Raw genomic sequence first — 18,648 nt, forward strand, 5'->3', positions numbered from 1 at the left:
TTTATGTAAATTATGTTGTGTCTTGGGTCTATTTGTTTGTAATGTACGGCTGCAGAAACGGCATTTCGTTTGGACCTCAAGGGGTCCAAATGACAATTAAATTGTATCTTGTATCTTGTAATATGCCATTGACTCTAAACTGCTTAGGTTTTAGACTGCTAAATAACTGCTAAGATTGCAAAGATAAATGTACAACTCCTCCTATCAATTTCCATTATGAAAAAAAGTCTGACAGTTCAAGTAAACGAGGTCAACTCAATACCACATGCTTTGCATTCTTAAAATGATTTTAGGGGATCATTTTTAACTGCTTGAAAGATGTTGGAAAGACCATATTAATTAACAACTCCTTAGCTCCCTTAAGAATACAACAGTATGAAATCTTCTTGGACCTTAGACCTTCACAAGAAAGCCCTCACTTCAAAGTGAGAAATATCTGATAGAGCAAAGGAATAAAGAGTTATATTATTACTAGATGTGTAATTTGGAAATATATAGAACCATTTTTGGAAGCTGCATGGGCAAAGTCCCACTAGTCTGCCTAGGTATGGTCTGCTACATAATTTTACTGGGTTCTGAGCTAAACAAAGCATTCCACTGTACATGTATATGTACATGCGATAATAAAATATCATTGAATCATCAAATCCTTGTAGCCCAGTCATTAGCACATCTTTCCCAGCCATCAATATGGACTCCACCCTGTTGGCAGCCCTGTTTTGTTCTATCTTTCAGTCTGACGAAGGGTTCCGACTGGAAATGTCACCTAGTCCTTTCCTCCAGAGATGCTGCCTGACCCACTGAGTTACTCCAACATTTTGTGTCTATCTTCGGTATAAACTGGCATCTGCAGTTCCTTCCTACACAATAGACAATAAACAATAGGTGCAGGAGTAGGCCAGTTGGCCGTTCGAGACAGCACACATAGAAGCATTGTTGTTTTATGTATGTAAAGTTCAGTAACACAGTTTGTATTATGGGCTGGCATGTAGAAATGATTTGCTTACAATCACTTCCAATTTGCTAAACAAATCTAAAAGGCTTCCAGCATCTGCAGTGTTTTGTTTTTTGACTTTGATCAACTAAAACTTTCCAATGCCCTGGCCAAAATCTGAAAGACAAACAGAAAATGCCTGGAACACCCAGAAGGTTGGGCCACATCTGTGGGAAGAGAAACAGCATTAACGTTTCTGGTCAAAGATGTGTCGCCAGCATTGAGATGGGGATAAACAGCTTTTTTAACCCACAGGGAGGGTGGGGGAGGAAGATCACTGAAGCTCCTTGCCATAAATCCTCCCGATCTGCTAATATCATTATTTCCACATAAAATGAAGGGTAGAAATGTCCAACATCATAGCTATAAGGTGAGCGGGAGGAAGTTTAATGGAGATGTGCAGAGGGTGGTGGGGGCCTTGAATATGCTGCTAGGGGTGGTGGCGGAGGCAGATATGACAGTGGCGTTTCGGAGGCTTTTGGATAGACACATGGATATGCAGGGAATAGAGGAACATTGATCATTTACAGGCAGATGAGATCAGTTTAACGGCATCATTTCCCCAACAACTCTCACCAACTTCTACAGATTCGCCATGGAAAGCATTTTATTGGGATGCATTACAGCATGGTTTGGGATCAGCTCTATCCAAGACATTGCAGAGGGTTGTTGCAATAGCCCAGACCATCACACAAACCAACCTCACTTCCATTGATTCCAACCACACTTCACACTGCCTCGGCAAGGCCACCAGCATAATCAAAGACCAGTCACTCCCTCTTCCATCAGGCAAGAGGTACAGAAGTGTGAGAAAGCACTCCCCCAGATTCAGGGACAGTTTCTTCCCAGCTGTTGTCAGGCAACTGACCCATCCCAGAGAGGGTCCTGACATACTATCTACCTCATGGGACACCCTCGGATTCTCTTTAATTGGACGTAAACATTTTGTACTAAAAGTTATTCCCTTTACCTGAGGGGTAGCTGTTTCACTGAGAGGGTAGTGGGTATATGGAACGAGGAGTTAGTTGAGTCAGGTACTATAACAACAGGGCATTGGATTTAAAATAATCTGGACAGGTTCAGAGGGATAAGGGCTAAACGCGGGCAGATGGGACCAATGTTGACAGGGCATCTTGGTCAGAATGGATGAGTTGGGCTGGCCAGTTCTGTGCTGTATGATTTTAAATCATTTTCTCTCTATTTATGAATTATTGAAAATATTCACAGCTTTATAAATTTTGCCCTGGTAGGAGATTAGAAAAACTCCCGATACAAGAAAATGGAAGGTTGTGAGAAAAAGGTCTGTATTTAACATGGGAAAGGAAGCAACATTCTATTATGAAGAAGCACCTAAAAATATCAAACCAGAAAGTAATCTTCCAAATGCTTGGAAGATCTAGAATCCAAAATTAACTCCTCAAAAGGCAGGCAGCTCAAACACATTCTAAAAACCCGTAGTAACAACTAGCTAAATAACAGCTTTTCTGGGAGGTTAGCTAGATCAACAGTAAACACTGGTCTTGCAAACAATACAACTGTCCAAAAAAAACACATTTAAAAGAAGCAACAGAATGCCTCAAGTTCCAATCTTATGAGGAAAGATATTGCAGTCTGAACGTTTCTGCAATGTTCTGATATGGATATGTAGTTCCTTGTGTCCCCAAGGATCAAAACTAATGCTGTAATATTTAGGAGCCATCATTTATATTGTTATTAGTCCATCACAGTTCTCTACTCCATCTAACGGCTGTACACCTGCTAGTTATATACATCCCTCAGGCTCAAATGTGCAATGCCTAGAGAACCAAACCACAAGCTTGTGGAGAATGAAACAAAGGATGTGCCAAAACACAACAAATATTTATCCTTTCATTTTCAGAAAATAAAGACAAACCTCCAAGTTACATTCACCCAAGGCAAAGCACTGGAGTCGTGCAGCATGTTAGGCAGCATCTCTGGAGAACATGGATCGGTCAGTCTGAAGAAAGGCCCCAACCCAAAACATCACCTATCTATGTTCTCCAGGGTGCTGCCTGACCCGCCGAATTACTCCAGGATTGAGTCTTTCCTTGGTAAACCAGCATCTGCAGTGCCATTAACCCAATCTAGGTATATTTCCCAGGTTTGATCCTGACTACGAGTGCTGTCTGTGTGGAGTTTGCATGTTCTACCTGTGATCACGTGGGTTTTCACCAGGTGCTCCAGTTTCCTCCTACATTCCAAAGACGTGCAGGTTTGTAGGGTACTTGGCCTCTGTAAATTGCCCCCTAACGTGTAGGATAGAGATCTAGTGTACGGGTGATTGATGGTTGATGTAGACTTGATGGGCCGAAGGGCCCGTTTCTATGCTAGATCTCTAAACTGAACTAAATTAGAAGCCATGAATGGCAAACAAATGGCATAAGTTCAAAGATTGTAAATATTTATTTCCTTCCACCCTGGTTTCAGGCACTAAAAGGACAGTGGGAATCAAAAACAATCTATTAAACATCTGAAAGGTACTCAAGAAGTAAATGGGGATTATGGACAAAACAGAGAATGCAGGATTAAGCACAACTTGGCATTTTAAAGAGCCAGCACTGGACCAAAAGCTTGTATTTCTGTATTTTTTTTGATTATGTGAAAAAGAAAAAGAACCAAATTTGATTGAAGATGGTAGAACAATAACCTATTGCCCTAGAGTCAGACGGGTTGAAAACAGGCCTTTCGGCCCAACAAGCCCACAACGGCCAACCTGTCCCATTTAGACAGCCGCACCTGCCTGCATTTGGCCCATATCCCTCTCAGCCTTTCCTATCCATGTACCTGCTGAATGTTTCTTAAACTTTGCGATAGTACCTGCCTTAACAACCTCCTCCGGCAGCATGTTCCATACACCCACCACCCTTTGTGTAAAAAGGTTACTCCTTAAGTTCCTATTAAATGTTTCCCCCCTTGCCTTAAATCATGTCCTCTGGTTCTCAATTCCTCAACTCTGGACAAGAGACTCTGTGCGTTTACTTGATCTAGTCCTCTCTTGATTTTATACACTACTAGACTAAGTGGGACCCGTTGGGTCCCATGTTCACACAGGAGGGCTAGTCCCCCAACACAATATTCCACCTCTCCACCATTTCCAATATTGGTGGCCAGTGGGGAGGGGAGCTTTCTGGAGCGCTAGTATGGATGTTGTGGGCTGAAGGGACTGGTTTCCAGAGGGCCAGTATGGACACTGTGGGCCAAATGGATTCTTGGGGTGGCAGCTCAGTCACTCAAGCCTGATGTGCTGGGTACTTGGCAGCTCACTCGCGGCTGGTGGGCTGGCAATTGACTCACGGCCATTCCTTTAAATTCCATTTCAAGCAGGGTGCAAGGCCACCAAATTCAAATGCAGTTTCCTACCATTTCAAGCAAGGTGCAAAGCCACCAAATTCAAGTGCAGTTTCTTACCACTTCAAGAAGGGTGCAAGGCCACCAAATTCAGGTGCAGTTTCCTACCACTTCAAGCAGGGGGTAAGACCACCAAATTCAATTGCAGTTTCATACCACTTCAAGCAGGGTGCAAGCCCACTAAATTCAATTGCAGTTTAATACCACTTCAAGCAGGTCAGTTTCCAAACTTGTGCGCAAGGCCACCAAACTCAAGTGCAGTTCCCTACCACTTCAAGCAGGGTGCAGGGCCACCAAACTCAAGTGCAGTTTCATGCCACTTCAAGCAGGTGGCAAGGCCACCAAATTCAATTGCAGTTTCATACCACTTCAAGCATGGTGCAAGGCCACCAAATTCAATTGCAGTTTAATACCACTTCAAGTAGGGTGCAAGGCCACCAAACTCAAGTGCAGTTCCCTACCACTTCAAGCAGGGTGCAGGGCCACCAAACTCAAGTGCAGTTTCATGCCACTTCTAGCAGGGTGCAAGGCCACCAAATTCAAATTCAGTTTCATACCATTTCAAGCAGGGTGCAAGACCACCAAATTCAAATGCAATTTCATACCATTTTATGCAGGGTGCAAGACTCCAAATTCAAATGCAGTTTCATACCATTTCATGCAGGGTGAAACCACCATAAAATCACACAAAACACTACACTCATAGTTCAGTAGACATTCAGTGTGTTCAGTTGATTCACTGCTCAGACAGTTGTGACCTCTCCCTCCCCCATCTTGCAGAGACTGAGCCACACCCACACTTCCGGGTTTTATAATCCCTCCCACGCCCACCGGAAGGGGCGTGGCCTTCATGGCGTGATTGACAGGAGAGATTCTCAACATTTTTTTTAAACACTAATAACACTTTTATTTTTCATTGATGGGAAGAATCCTCTGCATCTGATGAGCGGAGGGGGACTGAGTAAGATGGCCAAAAATCACAGCCGTAAGTGGTAGCGTTTTATCTAAAATCAATAGATAAGTGGAATCAAGGGACATGGGGAGAAGGCAGGCACGGGTTATTGATTGGGGACGATCAGCCATGATCACAATGATGGCGGTGCTGGCTCGAAGGGCCGAATGGCCTCCTCCTGCACCTATTTTCTATGTTTCTATGTTTCAATATACAGTGCAAACAGGAGGTTGTCAAGTTTAGACTTTTCATCATTTACCATTTCGAACCAACCACCACCAACAACCATTTGCTGTGCTTTATTTTGAACCAACCCCACCAATAACCATTTGCTGTGCTTTATTTCGAACCAACCACCACCAACAACCATTTGCTGCGCTTTATTTCGAACCAACAACCATTTGCTGTGCTTTATTTCGAACCAACCACCACCAACAACCATTTGCTGTGCTTTATTTCAAACCAACCACATTTTCATTTTCAAACCACATTAGGGGCACTCAAGGTCCGTAAAACCACACTCACAGTTTAGTAGACATGTGTTCTGTGTTATTCACAGATCAGACTAAGAGGCGTGACCCTCTCGCTTCCCCCATCTTGCAGAGACTGACTGAGGCACTCAACACTTCTTGGTTTTACAGTCCCTCCGGAAGGGGCGTGGCCTTCAGGAGAGAGAACTTCAACATTTTTAAAACACTAATAACTCTTTTAATTTTAATCGATGGGAAAAATTCTCTTGTCCTGCATAGCGGAGGGAGACTCTGAGTAAGATCACCAAAAATCACGGCCCTAAGTGGCAGCGGTTTTTCTAAAATCAATATACAGAACAACAGGAAGTGGTCAAGATCAGACTTTTAGTAATAGAGATAGATAAGATAACCCAGTCATCCTCCTACGCTCCAAGGAATAAAGTCCTAGCCTACTCAGCCTCTACCGACAGCTCCAGCCCTCGAGTCCTGGCAACATACTCGTAAATCTTTGCACCCTTTCTAACTTGATTATGTCAAGGACAGGCGTAAGAACCAAATAGTAAGAATGTTCATCTTTTTAAAAACATTTAGGGTGTCTTTGACAGACTCCACCAATGTTGACACTTGCTTTTGGATGGAATAAGAGCACCATACTTACCCTGAAACTGGCTGACCTGCTCAACATGGTACGGGTTTTGCTGCTGATCTTGATATTGAAGTGGGGGCCTGGTGAGATGCCTCTGTAACTGTTGCTCCTGATGTTTCCTCTGCTTCTCCTGAAGGGAAGAAATATGTTGTTTGACATAACTGGTAGTAGTATTTTGCTTATCACAAAAAAGATGTGAAAGATTTTCCCTCTTCTAACTGCCCTCAAGTTCCCTGGTTTGTACAGTTCACAGACACAATGCAAGCGAAGGAGCAATATTCGCCTCTGCTAGCAGTTTAATTTCCACAGTGGAGGGGGAGTGGCCACTGCACAAAGATTCCATCTGACTACAATTGTACTTAAGTTCCTGTGCTATCACACTCCACCGTGGCACAGCTGGTAGAGCTGTTGCCTCACAGCCCCGGGTTAAATCCTGACCTCGGGTGCTGTCGGTGGATGGAGTTTGCACATTCTGACTGTGACAGCATGAGTCTCCTCCGGTTTCCTCTCACGTCCCAAGGATTTGTAGATGTAGATTTGTACATGTAGATTTATAGGTTAATTAGCTCTGTAGACTACCCCTAGTGTGTAGGGAGTGGATAAGAAAATGGGATACCATAGAACTAGTGAAACAGCCAGCATGGTCTCTGTGGGTTCAAGGGCCTGTTTCTAGCCGTATCTCTACAGAGACAAACTAAACTCGTTGACCTCCACAACTTACCCATGTTGCAACCTTGGCCTCACCCTTAACAGTTATTCTCACAACACCCTCCCCACTGTCTCAGCAACTTAAAACTAACTTGTTTCTTCTCTTTCCCAATTCTAACCAAAGGTCTTTGACCCAAAATGTTAACACAGTTTCCCCTCCACTCTTATGTTGTCCAACTTGTTGAACGTTTCCAAGCCTCTGCTAGTCTCCAAATCTCTTTTGTTTCATAACATGAAATATAATTAACAGCAAAATTTGTTAAGAGAAAGCTGTAGACCATCATTCTACACGAATATAGCAATAAAATTGTTGTAAAATATATACATCTTTGGTTCCTCTAATGATTCAAGGAAATTAACACTGGGGTTAGACATTAGAAAAGCAACTGTTTCCGTTTCAACCTGCTATGTGATCCCACATAAACACCAATTCATTGACACACGAAGGAGTGGGTCGCATGATCATTTAAGTCTTGTTTACTGTTCAATACCTTTATAGCTAATCTTATTGTTGCTTTACAGCTGCACTTTTCTCCTCGATACCTCAATTCTCAAACCTCAGAACTTCCTCCTCGCATTGTAATATAGGCAATCATTCTCTTTCCCAGAAATCATGATTCACAGGTTTTGGTTCCTTGATCAAGAGAAAAATCCTCAGAATCTAACCCTGCTAAAACTTCAGAATTTCTCATGTGATCTCAATAAGATCACCTTTCAATCCCTTATAAACCCAGAAAGTCTAAGTCCACTATACTTGATCTTTCTTCAAAAGGCCATGCAGTTGGAGTTAGACTTCCCTAGTTCAGTGCTCCATCTCTGTTGTACTTAAGGCCAACATTTAATTACCTGCTTTAAATGAATTGCATAGATCTTTCCAACATTAACATTCATTATCACAAAATGATGATCGCTTACAGTAATGGAGGCAGCCATTTGCACAAGCACCGTTCCAAATCGACCTCTCCACCTCCCAGCCTTGTTTTTCTATTCTAATCACATTTGCTCTCATTAGGTCTATATCCCTCTCTGTCGTTCCTATCCAAATACTCATCCAAATTTATTTTAAACATTGTAATTGTATCTGCTTCCACCACTTTCTGCAAAAGTGGGATACCATAAAACCAGTGTGAATGGGTGATCGATGGTCGGCGTGAACTCAGCAGGGCGAAGGGCCTTTTTCCATGCTGTATCTCCAAACTAAACCAAACCTGGTCCCACATCCCTTTAAACCTATCCTATCCATGCACCTATCTAAATGTTTCATAAACGTTAAGAAACATATAGACAGAATAATGTGAAACAAAGCCTTGTGTGTTTCAGCACTTAGTTCTTTTTGTTTGTAAACCAACATCAACAAAGAATACGCAGTTCTGGGGTAACTCAGCGGATCAGGTAGCATCTCTGGAGAACATGGATTGTGACCCTTCCCCACCTGAAACCTGACATTGCCCGATTGCCGAGTTACCATGGTCATAAGGGATAGGAGTAGAATTAGGTCAATCCCTGACACCCGTACTAATCACAAGTCTACCTATCTCTGCCGTAAAAATATTAATTGACGGCCTCCACAGCCTTCTGTGGCAAAGAATTCCACAGATTCACCACCCTCTGAAAGAAATTCCTCCTCGTCTCCTTCCTGGAATATCCATTATTTCTAAGGCTATGACCTCTGGTCTTAGATTCTCCCACTAGTGGAACCGTCCTCTCCACATTCACTCTGTCTAAGCCTTCCACTATTTAGTAAGTTTCAATGAGGTCCTCACATCCTTCTATACTCCAGCGAGTACAGGCCCATTGCCATCAAACGCTCACCATATGTTAACCAACTCATTCCTGGGATCATTCTTGTAAACCTCCTCTGGACCCGCTCCAGAGCTAGCACATCCTTCCTCAGATTATGGTGTCCAAAATCGCTCACAAAAGCGCCTTATAGAGCCTCAGCATTACATCCCTGTTTTTTTATTCAAAGTCCTCTTGAAATAAATGCTAGCATTGCGTTTGCCTTCCTTACTACCGATTCGACTTGCAAATTAGCTTTTTGGGAATCCTACACCAGCACTCCCAAGTCCCTTTGCACATCCACTGCTACGCTGATGACACCCAGATCTACCTTGGCACCAAATCCCCCCACAACCCCCCCCCTCTCCCATATCAACTCCTGTTTGTCAGCTATAAAAACCTGGATGCAACATAATTTCCTCAAACTCAACAGCGATAAGACAGAATTCCTCCTCATAGGCTCCAAAGCCACACTCAGCAAAATCAATAACCCCACTCTCACCATCGACAGCACCACTGTCTCCCCATCTCCCCAGGCCCACAACCTTGGCGTGATCTTTGATTCCACCCTCTCCCTTGAGCCTCACATCCGCCATGTCATTAAAACCTCCTTCTTTCATCTCCGCAACATCGCCAAACTCAGACCCTCTCTCACACCGCCCGCTGCTGAAAGACTCATCCATGCCTTCATCTCCTCCCGACTGGACTATTGCAACTCACTTCTCCTTGGCATCAGCTCCACCTACATCAACTGACTCCAACTGGTCCAGAACGCAGCCACCCGACTCATCACCCACACCAAATCCTGGCATCACATCACTCCAGTCCTCAAACAACTTCACTGGCTTCCCATCTCCCACCGGATCAACTACAAAATCCTGATCCTCACCTACAAAGCCCTCCACCATCTGCCCCCCCCCCATATCTCACTGACCTCCTCTCCCCCTACCAACCCTCACAGTCCCTCAGATCCACATCAGCTGGTCGCCTCTCCATCCACGTCCAACCTCCGCAGTTTTGGGGACAGAGCGTTCTCCAGGGCAGCTCCCAGGCTCTGGAACTCCCTCCCCCAACTGATCCGCAATTCCGTGTCCCTCACCATCTTTCAGTCCCGCCTCAAGACCCATCTCTTCACCTCTGCCTATCCTTAGCCCCACGTGCCGTCCCTTTTCATCTGTGCATTAATTGCCTCATACAGGTGCACAACCTTTTATCCGACGATCCAAATAACGAAAAGCTCTGAATAGCGGACATTTTTTCGGTCCTTGAAAAAAGGTCCTTGAAGACGTTCACCGAGGGCGGCCCGCAGAGGTGACAGCGGAACCTCCAGTCGGTCCTTGAAGAAAGGGGAACTAAATCCCCATTCATAAAAGAGAAGGTGAGGGTATATTGCGCGGGAGGGTTAATAATTGACAATCTGCTGCTGCCTGCAAGGCGAGTTAAAAAAGTTCCCACGGTAGACTCACGATACACAGTGTATCGTGAGTCTTGCGTGGGAACTTTTTAACTCAGCGGGCAGGTAGCAGAAGATTGTCGCTCCCTTCAGTTTCACCCCACCTACACCCCTCTGCTTCCCCGCCATGTGTGTGACCCCTTCCCTCCCCTCTCCAGCTCCCCGCCCATTGCACCGGCGTGGGGGCTTTGCACTGTCTTCACGTCGGAGCCAGTGCCAGTCACCGGAGACGTCAGGACCAACAGGACACCGGCCCCCAGGCCCACTGCAAGCACGGAGATCCCAGAGACCCACAGCCAGCAGCAGCCCAGCCCCGCTCCAACTACAGAGGAACACGCTCCCCGTAGGGACAGAAGCTGATGGTGTGCAAAGTACGTCTTGGTCTTGAGGTTGCAGATGAGGGGGCGCAGCTCGGGCTGTGACGTCTCCGGCCACCCCCCTGTGCAGGAGCTGAGACTGGGAACTGTGGGGTTGTTTGCAGTTGCAAAGGGAGGGGGTAAGGGCGGTACAGTTCACAGTCTCAGCTCCATTCTAGGGGGTGACCGGAGACGTCAGGACCAACGGGACACCGACTGCAAGCACGGAGATTCCAGAGACTCACAGCCAACAGCAACTCTAGCCCAGCCCCGCTCCAACTCCTGAGGAAACCGGATTGCGGATGAGGGGGCGCAGCTCGGGCTGTGACGTCTCCGGCCACCCCCCTGTACAGGAGCTGAGGCTGGGAACTGTACCGCCCTTGCAGGTGAGCAGGAGAATGGGGTTGTTTGCAGTTGCAGGGGGAGGGGGCAAGGGCAGTACAGTTCCCAGTCTCAGCTCCATTCCAGGGGGGTGGCCGGAGACGTCAGGACCAACGGGACACTGACTGCAAGCACGGAGATCCCAGAGACTCACAGCCAGCAACAACTCTAACCCAGCCCCGCTCCAACTCCAGAGGAACCCAGGTTGCGGATGAGGGGCCGCAACTCGGGCTGTGGGCGAACTGCCACTTGTCGCTGTAGCGGCCCATCGGGGAACGGGTTCTTGTTGGTCCTGACGTCTCCGGCCATCCCCCTGGACAGGAGCTGAGAGACGTCAGGACCACCAGAAGCCGCTCCCCGATGGGCCGCTACGGCGACAAGTGGCAGTCCGCCCACAGCCCGAGCTGAGCCACCTCATCGGGACATCAACCCCCAGGCCCACTGCAAGCACGGAGATCCCAGAGACTCACAGCCAGCAATAACTCTAGCCCAGCCCCGCTCCAACTCCAGAGGAACCCGGGTTGCGGATGAGGGGGCGCAGCTCAGGCTGTGGGCGAACTGCCACTTGTCGCCGTAGCGGCCCATCGGGGAACGAATTCCTCTGGAGTTGGAGGGACAGGGAGACACAGCGGCTTTTGAGAATGGTGGGCAATCACTTCCAAAGTTCTGCCCACACAGTCAGTACACCTCTCCTACACTTGTCTCCCGCACTAAGATCATCTCGCAGAGAATGATCCCAGCCTAACCCTCCCTATTCTCTCCTATTCTGCAAGAAAAAACTACATTGAAGACTCAAACTCGCGATTGAGTAACTGCTGGGATCGTGGCGCAAACTCGCGACCTTGCGGATATGAGCCGAGCACTCTACCACTACGCTAAAAATCTTCCATTCCGAAAGCCGAAAAATTCTGAATTACGAAAAGTGTCTGGTCCCAAGGCTTTCGGATAAAAGGTTGTGCACCTGTACTGTGTTTTGTATTGAATTCTGTATTTACTTTGTGTAGTAGTCATGTCTCTACTTTTTATTTCATTCCTCTTACATATTTTTCCTCTACCTGCTAAATTTTTGTAAGGTGTCCTTGAGACTCTTGAAAGGCGCCCATAAATAAAATTTATTATTATTATTAAGAAAATAGTCTATTCCTTTATTCCTACTACCAAATGCATGACTCCACACTTTGCTACACTGTATTCTAACTATCACTTCTTTGCCCACTCTCTCAACCTATCCGTCCTTCTGCAGAGTCCCTGTTTTCTCTACACTACCAGCCACCTCCACCTATTTTCGTATCAAACTCCAGCACTGTCTTTTTTTCTAAACGTACCTGCAGTTCCTTGTTTTTAGGATGCTTTAGAGTGCTGAACGCTGCAGAAAATCAGGTGCATTGAGTTGCAGAGGTAAAAGAGCTGCAACAGCAGAGACCTGGGTACATGTATAAATCATGCAGCCAATCCGACTCAAACTCGTTGCATGATTTATCCATGTACTCCTGTCTCTGCTATTGCAGCACTTTGAGAATATACTATTGATGGTGTATCCTATTTCCAGCCGCGATGCAGTACTTTGCACTTGCATCATTTGTATTAAACTTTATTGCAGTTAGTGGGTTTCTTCAAATTAAGGAAGTTAAGAGAGATGATGCATTAAGAGGATAGAAACAAAGTGCTGGTGTAACTCAGTGGTTCAGGGAGCATCGCTGGAGAAAAAGGACAGGTGATGATTTGGGTCAGGACCCTTCTCTTTAGGTTCTGACCCGAAACTTCACCGGTCCTTTTTCTCCAGAGATGCTACCTTACTCCAGAGTTACTCCAGCACTTTATGTCCACCTTTGGTATAAACCAGCACCGGCTGTTCTTTGTTTCGACGTGCGTTAACAGGAAATGGACGCAGTTCCCCACAGGTGAAGATTATGTCAGAGTGTTTGAATGAGCAATGCCATGTCACGCACCCTCTCGGCCAGGAGTTGCTGCTGCCGCTGCAGGTACTGCTGCTTCTGTTGCTCCATCAGCTGCAGTTGCTGCTCTCGCTGTTTTTGCTGATCCATCAGCAGCTGCTGCTTCATGGCCACAGCCTGCTGTTGGCCACTCAGGTAACCCGCGTTGCCGTGGCTGCCGGCAATGGAAACTGGGGGAGGCTGCGTCGTTGGACCCGATCCCTGGACGGTATTTTGCGTCCTGGTGACGTTTCCTGGATGTTGATCCTATTTACAACCAAAGAGGCACAATAATTAATTTTATAAATTACGTAACGCGCAGAAGCTCCGCGTTCAGCCCGACTGGTCTATCAATAATGCTGCTCACCCATCTAGGCCTTCTGACCACAGTCAGTAGCAGGTGCAAAAGATCTGTCACCATGGCCACAGATCATAGTTATACAGCCCTACAGCTGAGAACTGGACCTTCAGCCCAACTTGCCCATGCTGACCAAGATGCTCCATCTACACTAGTCCCACATGCCTAAGTTTGGCCCATATCTCTCTAAACCTATCTCATCCATGTACCTATCCAAATATATTTTAAATGTTATTTCACCTGCCTCAACTACCTCCTTTGGCAACTTGTTCCATATACCCACCACCCTCTGTGTGAAAAATTTGTCCCTCATGTTCCTATTCAATCTTTCCCTCTCACTTTAAACCTATGACCTTGCGTTCTTGATTCCATACTCTGGGTAAAATACTGTGCATTCACGCTTGTGATTTTATATACACCTCTATAAGATCATCCTTCATCCTCCTGCGCTCCAGGGAATAAAGTCCTAGCCTGCCCAACATTTTCCTACAGCTCAGGCCCTCGAGTTCTGGCAACATCCAGAGGCACAAAAGAAGAATGATGTTGTAAACCTTATAGAAAATCTGTGAATAAGGGAAAGGGTGGTACACAGGTCTCCTGTGATTGGTACCTTTGTACTTTTACTCATTCACTAAACCTGTGTAATCAAACCACAAATAATGCGGCTATCACTTGGCTCCACAGTGGAGTGGCCAGTAGAGCTGCTGTCTCAGAGCGCCAGAGACCTGGGTTTGATCCTGACCTCAGGTACTGTCTGTGTGGAGTTTGAATATTCTCCCTACGACCAAGTGGGTTTGCTCCTATTTCCACCCACATCCCAAAGACGTGCAGGTTTGTAGGTTAATTGGTCTCTGTAAAATATCCCCAAGTATGAAGTGAATGCATGTGATAGTGGGATAACAGAACTGGTGTGATGGGGTGATCTATGGTCAGCATGAACTACATAAGACCATAAGCCATACGAGCTAGAATTTGCCCATTCGGCCCATGGAGCCTACTCCATCATTCAATCATGACTGCTCTATCTTTCCCTCTCAAACCCGTTCTCTGCTTACCTTTGATGCCTTACTAAAAGATAGGATAGGTTTAGAGGAATATGGGCCAAATGCAGGCAGGTGGGACGAGTGTAGATTGGTTGGTTGACGTGGGCAAGTTGGGCCAAAGAGCTTGTATCGCTAAAGGGCTTAAGGCGGCATAATGGCGCAACAGCAGAGCTGCTGCCTTACAACGCCAGAGATACGGGGCAGAGACTGAGGGGCAGCACGACGGCACAGCAGTAGAGTAGCTCCCCTACGACGTCAGGGACCCAGGTTTGATCCTGACTAGGGGCGAAGTCTATACAGGGTTTGTACGTTTTCACCATGACTGCGCAAGTTTTCTCTGGGTGCTCCGGTTTACTCCCACACTCCAAAGACATACAAGTTGGCTTTGGTAAATAGACAATAGACAATAGGTGCTGGAGTAGGCCATTCGGCCCTTCGAGCCAGCACCGCCATTCAATGTGATCATGGCTGATCATCCAAAATCAGTACCCCGTTCCTGCCTTCTCCCCACATCCCCTGTCAACTTTAAGAGCCCTATCAAGCTCTCTCATGAAAGTATCCAGAGAACCAGCCTTCACCGCCCTCTGAGGCAGAGAATTCCACAGACTTACAACTCTGTGTGAAAAAGTGTTTTCTCATCTCCGTTCTAAATGCCTTACCTCTTATTCTTAAACTGTGGTCTCTGCTTCTGGACTCCCCCAACATCGGGAACATGTTTCCTGCCTCTTGCGTGTCCAAACCCTTAATAATATGTTTCAATAAGATCCCCTCTCATCCTAAATTCCAGAGTATACAAGCCTAGCCGCTCCATTCTCTCAGCATAAGAGAGTCCGACCATCCCGGGAATTAACCTTGTGAACCTACGCTGCACTCCCTCAATAGCAAGAATGTCTTTCCTCAAATTAGACCAAAACTGCACACAATACTCCAGGTGTGGTCTCACTAGGGCCCTATACAACTGCAGAAGGACCTCTTTGCTCCTATTCTCAACTCCTCTTGTTATTGCCATTCACCTTTTTCACTGCCTGCTGTACCTGCATGCTTACTTTCATTGACTGATGAACAAGGACCCCCCAGATCCCATTGTACGTCCCCCTTTTCCCAACTTGACACCATTTGGATAATATGGCCTTCCTGTTTTTGCTACCAATGTGCATAACCTCACATTTATCCACATTAAACTGCATTTGCCATGCATCTACCTACTCACCCAACCTGTCCAAGTCACCCTGTATTCTCATTATGTCCTCCTCACAGTTCACACTACCACCCAGCTTTGTGTCATCTGCAAATTTGCTAATGTTACTTTGAATCACTACATCGAAATCATTGATGTATATTGTAAATAGCTGCGGTCAAATTATCAAATGCTTTATGAACGTCCAGGTATGAATTGATCCTGCACCTTCTATATTATTCCCAGAAATACTGTCATCCCTGCTAGGCTATCTATCCAGTCAACTTTGGCCAGCTCCTCCCTCATGGCTCCATAGTCCCCTTTGTTCAGTGGACACCTCCGATTTACCCATCTCCCTCTCAAATTGTAGATTAAAACTTACCATATTATGGTCACTACCTCGTAATGGCTCCTTTTCCTCGAGTTCCTTATCAAATTCGGTTCATTACATAACACTAAATCCAAAATTGCCTTCTCCCTGGTAGGCTCCAGTACAAGCTGCTCTAACAATCCATCACGGAGGCACTCCACAAACTCCCTTTCTTGGGGTCCTGTACCAACCTGATTTTCCCAGTCTACCTGCATGTTGAATTCTCCCATAACAACCGTAGCATTACCTTTACGACATACCAATTATAACTCCTGATTCAACTTGCACCCTATATCCAGGCTACTGTTTGGGGGCCTGTAGATAAGTCCCATTAGGGTCTTTTACAATTCCTTAGTTCTAGCCATACTGACTCCACATCTCCTGTTTCAATGTCACCCCTTGCAAGGGACTGAATTTCATTCCTCACCAACAGAGCTACCCCTCTGCCCACATGTCCGTCTTTTCAATAGGACGTATACCCTTGAATATTCAGTTCCCAGCCCTGGCCCTCTTGCAGCCCATGTCTCTGTAATTCCCACAACATCATACTTGCAAAGTCTTGGAAATTGTTCCTTGTGTGCAGGATAGTGCTAGCGTGTGGGGATTGCTGGTTGGCAAGTACTCGGTGGGCTGAAGAGCCTGTTTTAGTGCTGTACATCTAAACTAAACCCGGGCTCGATCTGCACTACGGGTGCTGTCTGCGCAGAGTTTATACGTTCTCCCTGTCACCACATTATTTTTCACATTATGGGCGCTAGTTTGCTCCAACACTCTACAGATGTACAGGTTTGTAGGTTAATTGGCCTGGTTAAAAAAATGCAAATTCTCTCTAGTGTGTCGGCCAGTGAATGGAGATCGCTGGTCAGCAAGGACCCGGTGGGCCGAAGGGCCTGTTTCCGCATTGTTTCTCTAAAGTCTAGTTTGAACGGGTGACTGATGGTCAGTGTGGAATCAGTGGTGTGAATGATCCTTTTCCCATGCTGTATGTCTAAACCAAGCATGGGTTTTCATTAAATAAGCAAGACTCTGAGCTGTTATACAACAGAAATGTACACAGTATTCTTACCTGGCTGTGCTGCAGATGAGGTCTGTACGTCATGCTACTCTGGGTCAGCTCCTTTTGTTTCATCACGAGCAGTCGTTTCTGTTCCTCGCCGAGGTGGGAAAGCTGCTGCTGCTGCCTCATGTACGCAAACATTGCGGTTTTGTTCTGGTTCTGTACCACCACTCTTTGGCCGTCGGACATTTCAAAATGGGTCAACCGTTTAGTGTTAGCGTAGTTCAGCAACGGAGCCTGGCTGCTCGTGGAGTTTGGCCCCAAAGAGTTTGGAGGCTGGCTCAGCATTGCCACACGATTTGGCTGCAGGTAGGTGCCACCAGCTTTGGCGGAGCTCTTTGGTGGCATGCTGGCCATGGAAAGTTTCTGATTGAAGCCCTGCTGGTACAACGAAGGGCTGCTGGGCTTCTCGAGGCTGAAGGGGCTGCCCAGTGGACTTTGGGTAGGAGCCGCCGACCAGTTCTGGACCTGGTTGGGCGAGGAGTGTTGTACCTGCTGCTTCTGCATGAGTTGGGCCCTCTGCTTCTGGTTGGCAGCCATCTGCTGGAGCTGCTGCGCATGAGAGCGTTCTAAGGACATCGCTGGGTTGCCAGGCAGGAGAACACTAGATGTAGGCCTTGGGCATGCAGGAGTCGGCCCCGTGGCTTGTGCAACTGGCTGGGAGACTGATGGGGCAGTAGTCACAGAAGCTAAAGACACGCTCGAGAATGAAGGTCCTGAGGGAGATGGCCTAGGCTGCGGAGATCCTGTTTGTTCATGCTCAAATGAGGATGGAGAAAACTCGGTTTTTATAATGATGTTGTCTGATAAGGAGGTCTGATCAGAACCAGTTGGTTCAATATCCTTCTTCTCCTCAAAATCCTCATTGAAAAGATCCTGTATATCTTGATCTGGCACTGAACGATTTAATTCATCAAACAACTCCTGCCATTCTTGTTCGTTCAAGTTAATATCCGGGAACATGTTGTTCTGGGAGAGAGAAGTACCTGATGGGTTGACACAAGCTAAATCCAGAGATGGTTCTTGCTTCAGCTCTTTAATAAGAGTGAAGCCATCAACACCATCACTGTTTCCGTTCATCTGCACATTGGAATCCGGAAGACATTCCTTCTTCAAGTTGTCCAAGTTTATAGGTAGATTCCCATTGCCTTGGGTTCCATCCCTGGCAACAGACCTTTTTTCCCTTGGGTGGAGTGGAGACATAGATGGCATCCCATTGGAGGAGCCATTAACCACAAATTCCCCATTCAATTGGAGCTTCTTGGTCCCCAAATAGCTCCCGTCCACAAACCCATTCAGCTGATCTCCATTCAGAGGAGAACCGTCGGCTTTCAATTTTCTTTTCACCCGCTCATGAAGCTGAATGAAAGTAAGAGAGATAAAATTAGATCACTTCGAATATCTTCAGAAATCATTCAAATTATCAGTATTTCAGTATTTCTTTTGCCAATACCAAACAATGCTCTATCCATCCACTTTCTTTCTAAATACAAAAGCCCTGCCCCACTGTACGAGTTCATTCAAGAGTTCTCCCGAGTTTGCCCCGATTCGAACTCGGAGATTTACGGTAATGGCCGCTCGTAGGTACTCGGGACACCCGT

General features: G+C 46.3%; 1 protein-coding gene across 1 annotated transcript in view; it reads right to left on the bottom strand.

Moving 5' to 3' along the window:
• Window positions 1-18,648, bottom strand: part of maml1 (mastermind-like transcriptional coactivator 1) — a 49,842-nt gene that overhangs the window by 11,904 nt on the left and 19,290 nt on the right. Inside the window, exons 2-4 of the mRNA XM_055642843.1 lie at window positions 17,057-18,406; window positions 13,058-13,309; window positions 6,444-6,561 (exon numbers count right to left, since the gene is read on the bottom strand). Coding sequence (XP_055498818.1) covers window positions 6,444-6,561; window positions 13,058-13,309; window positions 17,057-18,406 — 1,720 coding nt within the window. The remainder of the gene's footprint in view (window positions 1-6,443; window positions 6,562-13,057; window positions 13,310-17,056; window positions 18,407-18,648) is intronic.

The sequence above is a fragment of the Leucoraja erinacea genome, chromosome 11 (genome assembly GCF_028641065.1).
Source record: "Leucoraja erinacea ecotype New England chromosome 11, Leri_hhj_1, whole genome shotgun sequence".
Taxonomy (NCBI): domain Eukaryota; kingdom Metazoa; phylum Chordata; class Chondrichthyes; order Rajiformes; family Rajidae; genus Leucoraja; species Leucoraja erinaceus.